This window comes from Urocitellus parryii, chromosome 2 (assembly GCF_045843805.1).
Source record: "Urocitellus parryii isolate mUroPar1 chromosome 2, mUroPar1.hap1, whole genome shotgun sequence".
Classification (NCBI taxonomy): Eukaryota; Metazoa; Chordata; class Mammalia; order Rodentia; family Sciuridae; genus Urocitellus; species Urocitellus parryii.
This window is the reverse complement of record NC_135532.1, coordinates 158,031,315-158,046,207: the sequence shown is the minus strand read 5'-3', so window position 1 is coordinate 158,046,207 and position 14,893 is coordinate 158,031,315. Positions and strand designations below refer to the sequence as shown.

General features: G+C 34.0%; 1 protein-coding gene across 1 annotated transcript in view; it reads right to left on the bottom strand.

The window, feature by feature from the left end:
• Nucleotides 1–14,265, bottom strand: part of Trat1 (T cell receptor associated transmembrane adaptor 1) — a 37,915-nt gene extending 23,650 nt beyond the window's left edge. Inside the window, exons 1-2 of the mRNA XM_077795525.1 lie at nucleotides 14,259–14,265; nucleotides 1,736–1,846 (exon numbers count right to left, since the gene is read on the bottom strand). Coding sequence (XP_077651651.1) covers nucleotides 1,736–1,846; nucleotides 14,259–14,265 — 118 coding nt within the window. The remainder of the gene's footprint in view (nucleotides 1–1,735; nucleotides 1,847–14,258) is intronic.
• Between the last annotated feature and the right edge of the window lie 628 nt (nucleotides 14,266–14,893).

Genomic DNA, 14,893 nt, shown 5'->3' with positions numbered 1-14,893 from the left:
GTAGCACAGAAATGCAAACACAAAAAGTTGCATGAGGTCAGATGCAAGAGCATTGCATTTACAGACCAAGTTTTAGAAAATCTGACTGAGAGGGCAGAATCTCTTGTCTATGCAGGACAAACAGGTCAGAGGGGAGTCTCCAGGGAGACCTGGGCTTGAGTTAGACATGTCAGTCCACTGATTATCTTGTCCCACAAAAATCTTAAAAGAATACCACCTGGATCAACAGAAAAGTGAGGCACTAGCTCAGATGATCGCTCTCATCATACTTACCACCTTAAATTACTTCACCTCTCTAGCTCTCAAATTGTCTTTCTCTAATTCAGGTAATATCATCATTTGCCTTCATAAAAGATCTCAAATAAGAAATTAAACTATCCTCTACTACTTTTAGCTTGTATTTTCTATAAAAGAAATAAACTGTGTAAAAAAGTCTGATGATGAGTCATTTATACATCTACCTTATAAAATGTGGTTGTTTGAAGATATATTTGTTTTTAACAATAATTATGGAAAGCTTGTAAGTGAAAAAGCATTGCTTGCCTGGCATTTCACCTTAGACACAGATCTGATGTATAGAGGTCCTAAAAGAATTTTAGGTTTCCAGGTGAGGACATTTCATCAACACAAAAGCATATGTACTGGTAGAAACATTTTGCACAGAGAATTAGAAAAATAAGGCACTTACTCAGATTTTGCTATTGAATCAATGCATGACCTCACTATGTCACTTCATTTTCTAGTGCCTCTAATCTTTTTTTTAAAATCTGTATGACAATGCCTTCTTCTCCATATTTCACATTATCATTTCCAACACTTAAGAAGCTACTCGTGAGAGGGCCAAGGACACTCCCTGCAATGTGACCATTGCTCTCAATTGATTCAAGTTTTCTTGGACATATGTGTCTACCTTACCTTTGTTAGCTTAGTTTTATTTCTTTTCATCTGTTAAAAAAGAATGCTTTTATCTTTTCTTGTCTTTATTTTTGGCCCATGTAGGGTCTGTCCCTCAAAAGTTTCTTAGACCTAGAATATTGATATCTCCCAGAAATGGTTTAACTTTCATTCTTCCATCCCATGAATCCATGTACTCAGCATGCCTGTGTTGAATGCCTACAGCATGCTGTGCTAGTTACTGACCTTTACACTACTTTAATCATGGTATATGCAGGTAAAATCCACCTGGTTAAAACTGCTGTCCAGCCTGTTGAAAAAGAAGCACTGACAGTAGCAGATCCTCTTGGTCTGTTCTCCTAGTCCCTGGGATGGGCTGATTATAAGCCCATGGTTCAATCAATGCCCTTTCCACTTCTCTTCTGAAGCCACCTCACTCTGTGGATCTGCAGAGGGCCCGCTGACCCCGAGAGGATTTGAATAGGCTTGAACCTTAAAGAGATACTCCTCTCTCTTCTCTTCGTGTATCAGAGAGAACTTTTGTGGCCGCATTTTGATGAGTTGTCCAATTGGAGGGGAAAAAGTTTTTTACCAGGATAATCCCTTGCAAGTCTATACCCTAAGGCAAAGGTAAAGTTAAATTTAGTGGTTTTTTTTTCACATTTCTAATATGATTGCATTGTTAAATTAAGAAAACACTTGGAATTTAAAAAATCAAATAGCTTTTCTGCAGAGAATATATTCTATTGGATGACATTTCATGAAATTGTCTACTTCTGTAGGCTTTCCAGTGACTACACTCTCCATTCAAGCAGGTACCATACACGTCAAAATGTCTTACCTTGTCGTTGCTTTTCTACATAGTGAGAGATATTGAAGATCAACGAAATAACCAGAGCCAAACCCAAGAAGGCTAGAAGTCCCCAGAGAAAAAAGGGGCATTCAGAGTTTCCTGGAAACAAAAGGAAATACACCCATGATATAGTAGTTAACTCCTCATTTTTTTGTTCTGGTTGGTCTCACAATGAAAATGGCTGCATTCATTCGTAATAAAGGAAAAGTCCTCCAACAAGAAATTAATCATCATTGACCAAAAGCTTATTACAGATTTCAAAGTGGGTGTAGACAGTAAGTCCTTGAATTCAGCATGGGAAAAAGGAAACAAATTTCCCAAATTCCTACTGTTGATGACATGGAAGATATTTTTAGTCTGGCTGTTAAAAGGTGACTAGTGGTCACTGATTATAAAAGCCTTTCATTCAAAAAAAGAATATCCTAATGATCAAGAATCATAATTTGCCATCTTTTCCCTTTCTTTAATATTCAGACTAAAATCATGTGTGCTTTCCCTGCTTACAGAAAACCACTGGTTCTCTTCCATCAAGCCTTGCAGTGTCGAACATCAGGTACTGAAAAACAACGATAATTCTGGAATCAAAGCAACTCAGTTCTGTAAGGACTGACCCCAAGGAGCTCTCCTCATACTATTTAGAACTCCATGAATGAACTGCAGAGAGTTCATTACAACACTCTTTCCCCTCTGTGAAGAGAAGCACAAACTCTCTTTGTTTCATTTCTGAGTCATGAAAAACATTTTATGGGATATTATGTAAGATGCACTTGATAGTTTATGACTATCTCTACACCTATATGAAGGACCATCAGATGATTAACCTAATTTGACATATCTTAGTAGTCATATCCCTGTAGGGCCCACATCATTTGCTGACCCCAGAAAAGTAACTTGTAATTCTGCATTACAACATATATATTTATTCAACAAATATCAATGAGAAATCACTTCTGTAGCAAGAACTATGTCCTATACTAGGGATCAATGATTTAAAAATGAACAGAATGCTTATGCTCAAGAACCTCTACTTAAGTTGTGAATGTAGACGTTAAACACTTAATTAGAAATACAAGGTGAATATAGCTATAATAGAGATTACATTCCTTCATGGTCCCAAACCTAATGCTATGAGACATCTAAAATCAGAGCCCGTTTTAGACCTCTTCAAAGAAATGAAAATACTACCATGTTAAACCCAGTAAAGACTATACAAAGTCGTAACAGAGGGAAAATTAGTTTTACTTCCCTACTCTTTTTAAAGTATCCAACAAAGACTTTCTAAACCAAAATAACTTTAATGCTGCTCAATACTCCTTATTTTCTGAATCTCACTCTTGACATTTGAATTGTGTACTTGAGTTGGCATCATTGATTTTTAAATGAGCATAGTTAGGCATATGAGTGATTAAATACAGAAAATGGGTATGCGTATTATGATATAAATATGTCTATACATATAAGCATCTAATTTACATGTCACCTGTTTGTACATATGTACATTGTTTTCATTCAAATTAGTTCAAATCTCTTTTAATGCCTGAAAAATTGTCACCTGCTCAAACTTCCTCTTTAATTTAGTACCATGTTATTTCTATATGTTGGAAATATAATAATCTTTACTGAGAATTAAGCTATTCTATCTTTTATTCTGTGATGCCATTATGTGTGCTTTAAAATATTTTTTCAAGAATAACTAATAAATAGAAAAAATAACTAATGATGATGATAAAATGTGTGGTTTTATTTCATTTAAGGGAATGTTTACATTTCATAAATTATAAGAAAATTTAAAGACTCAAAAAGTCTTTTGACCTCTGCAAGAGACCTGCCAATTCATTAATACCAGATTTTTCTGGAGAGAAGAGGCCAATTTATTTCTCATAAACATGCCTTCATTAAGTATTTATGAGGATTTGACAACACAATTCACTACATTAAACATACAGAAATTCTGGGTATTGCATGCTATTGTATGTATTTCTAGAATTATTTATTTGATTTTTTTACAGTTTTACCTATTTGTTTAAAAAAAAATTGCTCTGTGATAATAAATTTTAAAAATTTCAGCAATGCCAATATAGAGTAACCTGGAAGATCTTCTACCAAAACACTACCAAAACATAAATGGAGACTATTATACTAATTAGCCTTTCTTATTATAGTGTGTTTATGTTATTTTTAGTGGCTGCCTAGATTTTTTCAGTGTTGCTGTAATGCCTAGTCGTTTCCCTAAATGGGCATTTCCCATTAGATGGGCATTCTAATTTTTTAAAACATTTTCTCTTACACACAACGCAGAAAACACCATTGAACATTTTTGTGGATATGTGAGCTTATTGTACAAGAGTTCCTGGGCGTGGAATTGCTGGGTCAAAGGGTACTTTGGGAATTATTAAGAAAGCTTTCAGAGAGAGATTGCTCCTCACCTGCTCATCCTGCCCTGACCTTCAGTCCCACCCCACATTGATGACTGTCATTTTCAGGTGGTTGATCCAACTATAACTATGCAGAGGAGGCCAGCTAGTGGTCTCCTTTCCCAGACAGGTCTGAGTTTCCCTCTTTCCTATCACAATACAGGGGTAAAGGGGGTGATTTCTGTCATTAAAGACCCTTGCTCTTTTCCTCTTCTTGCAAATGTCATTGAAGCACCCATAGTCTAGGTGTAGTTCTAAATCCTTCCCCCATGTTAAAGAAATCTGAGGGCACACACTACATATTCCATTGAATTATATTACAACTCTCATTTCAAATTATTCAGTCAAGTTCACCCTCTACGGTCTCTGTATTGGTGACACTTAACAAATTTTACTTGCTACAGAAAGGCCAAATGTATTACACACATCATTTGTGTTCGAAACAAAAAATAATTAGTAAATTAATAAGTCCAGATAAGCAAAAACAAAAAGATAAAACAGGCTTAACCATATTATCAAGAGACAATCAGTGTGAACACTTTGGTTACTATATAGACCCTTGAACAACAGCCTTGAACTGCAAGGTCCACTTGTACCTGGATATCATTTTTTGGAGATTTGCAACAATTAGAAAAAATTTACAGATGAACCCCATGGTCCAGATATTGGAAAAAAAATAGGAAAAAGATATGTCATAAATGTATAAAATATATGTAGGCAATAGTCTATTCTACCAACTGCTTCCATGACATATACACAATACTTCATAATCCACGTGAATCAAACTGTGTAATATGATGTATTAAGAACTATGTAATGTTATGAACGACCAATAAAAAAAAATGAAAAGACAAATTTTAAAACAAAAAAAAAAGAGTTGAAATTTATTAAAACTTTATTCACTAAACATAGACTATCCATAGAGCCATTCTCAATTGAGAAAAAAGTAAGCAAACATAAAGATGAAATATTAAATCATAACTGCATGAAATTAATTATAGTAATACTATACTACTGTAATTATTTCATAGCCACCTCCAGTTACTATTGCTATGAGATCAAGTGTCTGCTTAAAATATCCCATGACACTAATCATCCCTGTATAAGAAATTTGTTCTTCTCGCCAGCAAGTTGCAAATGGCAGTGAGCTTCTCACATATTTTTCACCATCAATATTACACATGATATTTTTAAAATGTCTTCATCAACTCTTTATGTTATTGCTCATGGTCAACAGCAAGCTATAAGTAGTTATATTCAGGGGAGCCAAAAGTTATATGCAAATTTTCAACTGAGTAAGGGGGTGCACCTAACCTCAGAGCTATACTTCCAAACCTATTTTTCTTTGTGTAGAAATTGTTATGGATGCAGACATAAGATTCCATTAAGCCCTAGATTGTTATCTATTTTCCCCCCCAAATAATTTTACTATGTCTTTCTTTTCCTATGAACAAAATGTGCTTCCATTTCTTTGGGCAGCCTAATATTCCATTTTATGAATATTCCATAATTTATTTAAGCAATCTTTATCATTTAACACTTAAGTTGCTTCTTTTTTTTTAGTTATAAACAAATTGCTACAAATGTTTTTATAGATAAAATAGATACATAGCTTCATATTTCAGGTTAAAAAATTTTGAAGATGAATGTTTGGACCACAGTATATGCTTAAATTAAAGAACTTTGATATCTTGATATCCAAGTTTTTAAAATACCATGGTATGTGGACTTGTTTAGGCCAGTCTGACCTTTGTTCCCATTAGGTCATGAGGCTTATGCTTATTTGCTCTTTCCGATGATCCATACCACATTAACCACCGCTCCTGACCAAGCTGTCTTTCTGTACACTATACTCCCCTCTCCAATGGACTCTGGAGAAAACTGTCCCTTTAAAAAATTTTCTGTGGATTGTGACATAGATTCTTTAGGAAAAGGTACCTGTTCCTACCTCTGCTTTAGACACAGAGAACATCACCTCTTTCATTCCTTATCAAAAACTATTTCCACTAAATGATACTTCAGATTTCCAGCATATCTTTTGGGATTTACTTCACAAACTCCCAATTATATCCCATTATTATTATTCTGAAGCACTTGCAATTTTCAATAGATGTGTGCTTTCTACTTCATGTGCTTATATCTCTGTATATTCACTCCTTTGCTAAAATGCCTTTCCTCTTAGTCATCTAAAACATAACTAGGCACCCTACAAGGTTACCTTCTCTTTGAAGCTTTCCCTCAGTGCTGCCTGTCCTCTACCAGGTGACATCTCACAGACCCCTCTACGTTTAAACAAATATTAAGGTAATAATTTTGTGTATCAATCAATTTCCCCTAGTAAACTGTGAACTCTGCAAAGGGAAGAAACTGCCTATTCATCTTTGTCTTCATGCCCCAATTTCCTCAGTGGTAAAAAGAAAAAATAGTGATAATAATAGTGCCTGTTGTGGGATTAAGTGAAGTAAGATGTAATAAGATTTTTTAGAATAATGTTGCTCACTAGTAAGATGCTTAATAATCAATAACTTTGATTAATAACTTACTGGTAAGAGCTCCTACTATTGTATCTGCAACAAAGTCAACAAAATGTAACTGCTCACTACACATGTGTCAGCTCCCTGAAGAAATGAAGATGAAATAAAAAAGGGTAATGTAATGAGTAAGGGCCAACAGAAAGGTTCTGACCAGATATGTTCTAGTCATATCTACAACCCAGAAAAGGAGTGTTTGAAGATTCCCTTCCACTTACCTCCAGCATTTTTTTTTTTTTTAAATATTTATTTATTTATTAGTTATTGGCGGACACAACATCTTTGTTTGTATGTGGTGCTGAGGATCGAACCCGGGCCGCACGCATGCCAGGCGAGCGCGCTACCTCTTGAGCCACATCCCCAGCCCTACCTCCAGCATTATTGAGAAGAAAAGATGTAACCCCAGCAGCTGGGAAATCCATGCTTGTGAATAGAAGAGTAACTCATTAAATCACTGTGGCTTTGGCAAAAGTACTTATCAACAATGCCTTAATTCTGTCTTCCCTGAATCTATATTTACCAAGAAAACTTAAGCTATTCATTTCTTTTCCAGGAAACTTGAAATAAGGAAGTTGGTGTTAACAGCTGGCCATCAGAATAGACTAGAGGAGGTGTCCATCACTATAAATGTAAACATTTATTTTCTTTTGAGAGTTTGCTTAGTGTCACTAAATTATGTGGGAAAAGCTATTTGGAAACTACTACTGGGCTCTGTGAGCTCTGTGAGAGAGCCCTGGGAAATACATGGCTACATAAAACCAGGATGTCAATCACAAGAGTCAACGTGAGCAGAAATACTCTTCTGACAGAATACATAATAATTTGAGAAGCATAAAATGGGCATATGTTTTCACTTTCTTCTCAATTTTTTACCTTAAGATCCAAAATGTTTACCTGTACTAGTTAAATTCTACCGTCCTACTAACAAGAATGTTGTCCTATATGCTAGTAACATGGTTCTTTCTTCATAAACCAGAGTAGCTTTCCAAATATTTACTCTGTCTTGGTATTGTCAGAGAAAGAAGGATTAAAGTACCAATTAAATCCCAATTATTTTTTGGCATATGTCCATCTTTCTTTTTTAAATTTTAAATCTATCAATTAAGTAGGATAAGGATGATTATTGAGTATATATAGTATAGAATATCTTTCCTAAGAACACATATTACAACTAACTTATTATAAAGTTGAGCTGAACACTACATTGCTTAAAATTAAGCATTTAATTGATGTATTAATAATTTACCTTTGGCAATGTGGACTTGTAACTCTGCTTTGGAAATAATCCAGCATGGAAATGGTGCATCAAATCTCTACGGCATATAATTTGGGAACATGCTCTTTTGCTTGTCATGTGTGAAAAGGATGTAGAATTGATTTTGGATAGTAATTTTGACCCTGCCTGAATGAAGCTATTTGAACTTTCCCCCAAAAGGAAGTTAAATGGGCTTGCTTTGATGGCTTCCTATTCTACAACATGTTCCAGTTATGTTCCCAAAATTTCTTTAAGAGGAGGATATCAACACCACATCCATCTGATAGATCACTAAAGCACACAATCTACCCCAAGGTGGCAACAGAGAGTTGAACTTCAGGTTGTATTCAGAAAATAGAAGCTAAAACTCTCTTTTGCTCTCTTTACTCTTTTAATTTCCATATTATCTACCTTTGTTATCAGGGGGAAATAATATATGTTTTAAGAAAAAGAAGCAACCTATGAAACTTGCCATAAAATTCATTAATTATAGTGTACTAAGGACTAGAAGGCATTGCTTAATATATCACTTGGTGTCTCAAGTTTAAGGACCCATGTGTCTCCTTAGGATCTGGTACATTTTTATGTAGAGCCCATGTGAATATTTTAATTGATCACCATCTCTGACTTTACAGTTTTCCTTAAGTAAATCTCTAGTATTACATGACTCTCACTTTCATGGCCCAATTGTGTCCCTTTACCCTGACTCATTTGGTTATCTTTTACACTATTATTATCCATTTCTAACACCCCTCTTTCTAGGGGAGGAGAAAATAAATACATAGAAAATAATAACAAATCTTTAGCACTTATGATACGTGGGAAAAGTAATAAAATCAATCTCTTTTCTAGTTAGGGGTTTTTATCCATTTCCTAATTTATCTAGTATTTTGCATATTCTCAATAAATAGTTACGGTTTGGGTAAATAAAATATAGTCCAATATAAAAAGTCATACTTCAAGGATGTAAGCAGAAAGCCCTAATCTTATTTTTTAAATTACACTAAATCTAGCTATAAATCATTCTATCACTTGGACAAAATTATATTTCAAATAGAAGTTTTAGTTTCTGTCTTCCACTAAAGGGAAGCTTGGAAAAGTCATAATAGTCCATTAATTGCTTCAAGGAGATAATTTTGCTCTCGTTACAAAGAAACAACTAAATCAATATCATAAACCTACATTTTACACTAAAAATTTTAGGAAATTTTCTAATAAATTTCATGGAATATGTCAACAATATTAAATCAAGAACTAGGACCACAGTGTGCAGTACTTAAGGATTGTGGTTTTTTTTCATTTATTGAAACAGCAAATCTGTTCCAAATAAGTAATTGGAGGCCTTTTAAAACCCACGCTAAATCATAATAGGCAGAGTGTGACTAGCCATGTGCAGAAGGTAGCATAGCAGGGTCTCCAGTTCTCTCTTTATTTTAGGAGTCCCTAGTTCTGTTTCCCAAGATTTTTTTTTCACTAGTAATGTGAACTGAGTTTTCAATGGGAGGATTTTCATTTATAAGCTTTGTATTTCATGACATTTTTGATACCTTCCACACATTTTTGATTACCAACAATAAACACTCCAACTTTGAAGAACAAAACAATACACATAAAAACACAAGAGCAGATACAGAGTAGCTAAATGGTGGACATTTTCAACAAGTCTGTAGAAATACACACACACACACACACACACACACACACACACTCCCTAGTCCTCTTATTCAAGAACTCTCCATATGTAGAATTAATATCTCCCAATAGCCTGTAGGAATCTACTTGGGATGGGACAGTGCCTCTGAAAACACTGTATGCACAAAGTACTTAAAACTTCTTGCCCCACAAGTGCAATCTTTAGGGTCATTATTCATTAACTGTAGCTACTTTCAATTATATAGCTTTTATCAATTTCAAAAGAACATCCACACAATTTGAATTCAACAATTTACACTGTTAACAAGCCAAAGGCCTGGAAAAATATTAGTAAGCAAATGACATCTAGGAAAATCATGATTTAAGTTTCTACCTAGCTTTCAAATGCCAGGGGATAATAGTTTGAGTCTTTTTTTTTTTTTTGGATTTTTGATGTCAATTTATTTGATTTAAAATTTTAATATGGAAAGTAAGTATCTTTATATATCTTTTTTTTTCTTTTTTTATTGTTGGTCGTTCAAAACATTACATATTTCTTGATATATCATATTTCACAGTTTGATTCAAGAGGGTTATGAACTCCCATTTTTACCCCGCATACAGATTGCTGAATCACATCAGTTACACTTCCATTGATTTACATATTGCCTTTCTAGTGTCTGATGTATTCTGCTCTCTATCCTATCCTCTACTATCCCCCCTCCCCTCCCCTCCCCTCCCCTCTTCTCTCTCTACCCCCTCTACTGTAAAACATTTCTTCCACTTGTACTATTCTTCCCTTACCCCTCACTTCCTCTTGTATGTAATTTTGTATAACCCTGAGGATCACCTTCCATTTCCATGCAATTTCCCTTCTCTCTCCCTTTCCCTCCCACCTCTCATCCCTATTTAATGTTAATCTTCTTCTCATGCTCTTCGTCCCTACTCTGTCCTTAGTTACTCCCCTTATATCAAAGAAGTCATTTGGCATTTGTTTTTTAAGGATTGGCTAGCTTCTAGTTTGAGTCTTTTAAGCAAATAACACACTGTTTTTAATGCAAGATTGGAAACCCACCAAGTTTAATGAATGTCTGTTAATGAACGGAGGATTTTTGAGATGTACATGGTGTGGGTTGTGGAGTAGGCTGTACTGGGGAGGGAAAAATAGCAAATACTGGCTTTGAAATGTCTTCCAACAGTACAAGAAAGAGAATGAGAGTGGTCAATTCACTAGCCGTATGACTGGTTGTGTGCCAATCACTGAAGCTCACAAAACGGACTATAAAACAGGAATTCATGTCTTCATCTGTGTGACATCAGGCCACCCCTTTCTAACACATCATGATTCTTCTCTATCAGTACTTATGGAATTTAATTAAGAAAGTGTACACATGGGAGTGAGGTAGTGGACAGATTTTAAGAGAGTGTGTTAAGATTTCTCCAGTGCTAGTGCCCTTGCTGCTTTCACAATTAAATTTTAATTGAGATTAGTAAACTTCAGAAATCCTGTTGGGCTTAAAGAGCTGCCAAAAGCCCTTCTGTCAATGAACTTCTCTTTATCTGTAGTTAGCTACTTCATTTTATATATGTACTTATTGTTTTCTTATTAGAGAAATACCTTGGAGAGACTCTGAAGACAGCATGATTGCATGAAACCTTTAATCCCACAAAATACTTACCTACTATGTTTCTTTTAATGTTTCGAGTAAGTTCTGTTAATTTTATTTTACTTTTAATTTAGGAATGCCAAGATAATTACATGAAATTTTAAATGTTTAGAGAATTACACATTAATGAGATCTATTACCCACCAGCAATTTCTGCACACATTTCTCAGAGTCATGGCCTTCAAATGTCAATCTTTCCTGGATTGACTTTTCTTAACATCACAGCCAAATATGACTTAAATTACCTGGTGGAACTTTCTTTTTTGATCCATCTTTAGTTTAAGAACATCTGCATTAATGGCAGTATGTATAAATGTGGATGTGTAACCAATGTGATTCTGCAATCTGTACACGTGGTAAAAATGGGAGTTCATAACCCACTTGAATCAAATGTATGAAATATGATTTGTCAAGAGCATTGTAATGTTTTGAACAACCAAAAAGAAGAAGATTCGGAGTCTGTAGCTCAGTGGAGGAGCCCTTGCCTAACACATGTGAGGCACTGGGTTCGATCCTCAGCACCACATAAAAATAAATAAATAAAATAAAGGTATTGTGTCTATCTACATCTAAATATATACATGTGTGTGTATATATACATATATACATATATAGATGATGATTCATACATTAATCTTACTTAGTCTTTAAAAGAAAGGATTTGTTCTTCTCAAAGAGGTGATTGAGGCTTATGGAAAGAAAATTAGTAAACACAATGAGAATCCTATTTTAAAAACAATAATGTGTAAACTAAATTGTAAATCATTGTTTAAATTAAATTATCAATAACCAAACTGTTTTTACCATTTGATTCAGCTAATGCTGATCTTTTTGTGTGAATGTAGAAGTATAGTATGAATTGTGATAGCAGCACCTTTATTGATGATGTAATAACTACAAAGAAAAGGAAAAAAGTTTGCATCTTTCATTTCAGACTTTTTTTTTTACTTAATTAAGAATAATTGTGTTTTTGTGTCTGTGTTCGAATGTATTTTTTATCTTGTTTATCTGAATTTGAAAAAGTCTGGTTCTTTTCCTTCATATTATTTTGTTTTGGCTTTTAAGGTCTCTGAGGCTTTCAGGGCAAATACTAAATTTGTGTCTCTTCTGTGAAATTGTGAAAGGTCTCAAATGACATGAAGGAGCTCCCTATCGCACCTGAAGGGACACTCTGAACTACAAAATGCTATGGAGGAAACTTCATCATATTCCTTCTTCATTTAGAGTCGTTAGTTCTGGAAATAGTGAAAGGTTGTGTTCAGCCTTTGGCCTTCTCACCCTCCCACGCTCCCCATCATCAGCTCATGGCAGTGACAGTACTACTGCTCTGTCAATTTCTTACAGTGCACTAGCAAATTGGAGCAATCACTTTTGTTCTTTGTTAAGCTAAGAAGGAGAAGGAGGAGAACTGTGAAAATCACATGCTAGCTTATGTTCCCTGGGTGATTATCCAATCCATTGATTTTAAGATCTATCAAACAAAACACTGGGAAGCAAATTCACAGAAATTAAAACATATGATACCTTCACTCTGTGACTGCTCCTTATGCACAACAGTGAAGCAAAAGATACAATCAGACAATGCACAGATGATAAAATTATAAGCTGTGAAAAATCTATGCAGGGGCTGCAGTTGTGGCTTAGTGTAGAGCACTTGCCTAGCATGTTTGAGGCACTGGATTCAATCCTCAGCACCACATAAAAATAAATAAATAAAATAAAAGTATTGTGTCCATCTACAACTAGAAATATAGAAACTAAATCCATGCAATATATCCAATGTTCAACCTCATTATAATCAAAGTAATGCATATAATCAAAGTAATATAATGGTCTACCATGTCGTACTTACGAAAATTTTTAAATGAGACCAGCCTGTTAAGGAGGAACACTGCTAGGATAAGAGGGGATTTGCATCATCCTTGGAGAAGCAATTTGGCAATAATGAGACTTAAGATGCTCATAATCTCTTATTCAGTAATTCCAATTCTACTTATCTTTCCTTAAAAAAAAATGTTCCTTAATATAGGAGAAACTATTGAGTTGGTCATTTTTCTGTCTTTTAAAATATTTAAGAACTGGATACAACATAAATGTCTAAACATAATTAAATGACAAGAAAATTGTAATTAACAAAATACATGTATCTTGTGAATTCATTTTAAATGATTAGGCTTATAATAAAAAGGAAGTAGTTAGGTTTGTTAGTGAAAAAAGCTGGATACATGATTTTATGCACATTATTATTTCAGTTATAAAATGCAAATTACATAGAATGTATAAAAATAAAAATTACAAGGAACTATACAACATAATATTGGTAGTTTTTAAGATGATGAAAAATATCTAAGATTTTTTAATTTCTTTTTTACAAATATATTTCACAATTTTCCAACTTTACGTGGTAAGCAATTTTTTTTTCTCTTAAGCAAAAAAAATGTTTGTTAAAGAAATGAAATGTACATAAAGACTGTAGAAGGAACGAAGGATCAAATCTACGTTGATTCAAACTTTAAGATGCATTGCACGACTGAATTTTCACTGACTGTTTTAAAATTGTCTCTCTGAATGTTGACAATTGAATTGATTACTAAGAAGACACTGTAGTGCCTGATTTCTAAAAAATTAGAATGTAGTTACTCCTCTCCTGCTTTATATCTAAACCAAAAAGTAATATGCATGCTCAAAATAAAATAGTTTCTTAAAAAATAACAAATACTTCAGATGGCATGATTATCAATGAATACTTATTGAACAGCTACAACAAACTTTTATTATAAAACAGTGCCCACTGTGTTTTCATTCAAGAGACAATGGTCAATTTATACTCAATTTATGCTCAGTAATGTATTTCAAAATATTTTCTAACTATAATAAAGTTTAGTGCACATTTTAAAAATAATTGTGCTAACTAGTTTACTTTCCAAATATTAAGAATCTTTTAGTGAGGACTTGGCAATTAAGTGAAATTTTGACATGAAAAGGAACAAAAGAATTGAAAATGCCACTTACCTGCCATGCTTCTTTTTTTCAGAGAACTCCTGATGTAGCCATAAAGCAAATGGATGTATTAAAAATGCTCCCACAAACTTTTTTTTTCTAAGTAATGTTGATCGGTTATGTTAGAAGCAGCATGACACTAAAACTTATCTTTATCAGTGTCTCAGGTTATTTTTCTTCTCTTCTGTTTCTTAAAGTCTTTTGTGTGTACTTTGTTCAGTTACAAACAGGAAATGTGGTGATGGAGGCTTCTAGAGTTTAGATCTGAAACCACTAGACTTAATTGTTAAATAACGTGGGAAGAAAAAATCCCTCAGGCCTCTATACTCTGGTATTTGAATTTTTGTCAATACCTGAGTCTAATTTTAAAATTAATAAATAAATCAAAGTTTTAGTTAATCTAGGAGGACTCTTTCTTATCTCTGAAATCCAGGTATTTCCTCACAAGGGAATTCACATGAAAATAAAGAATGCAAAACTAATGATGAATTGTAAGCAGCCCCAGGTGTGCTCAGCTATTTGTTGGGTTTTCTTTGAGACAATGATGGAGGAGAGAATTAAAACCTTTGAGTATTTATTATGCACCATATGTCTACTGTACAGTAACCCACTGGAAGACTAAGAGCCCAACTTATTTTCTGCTAGTC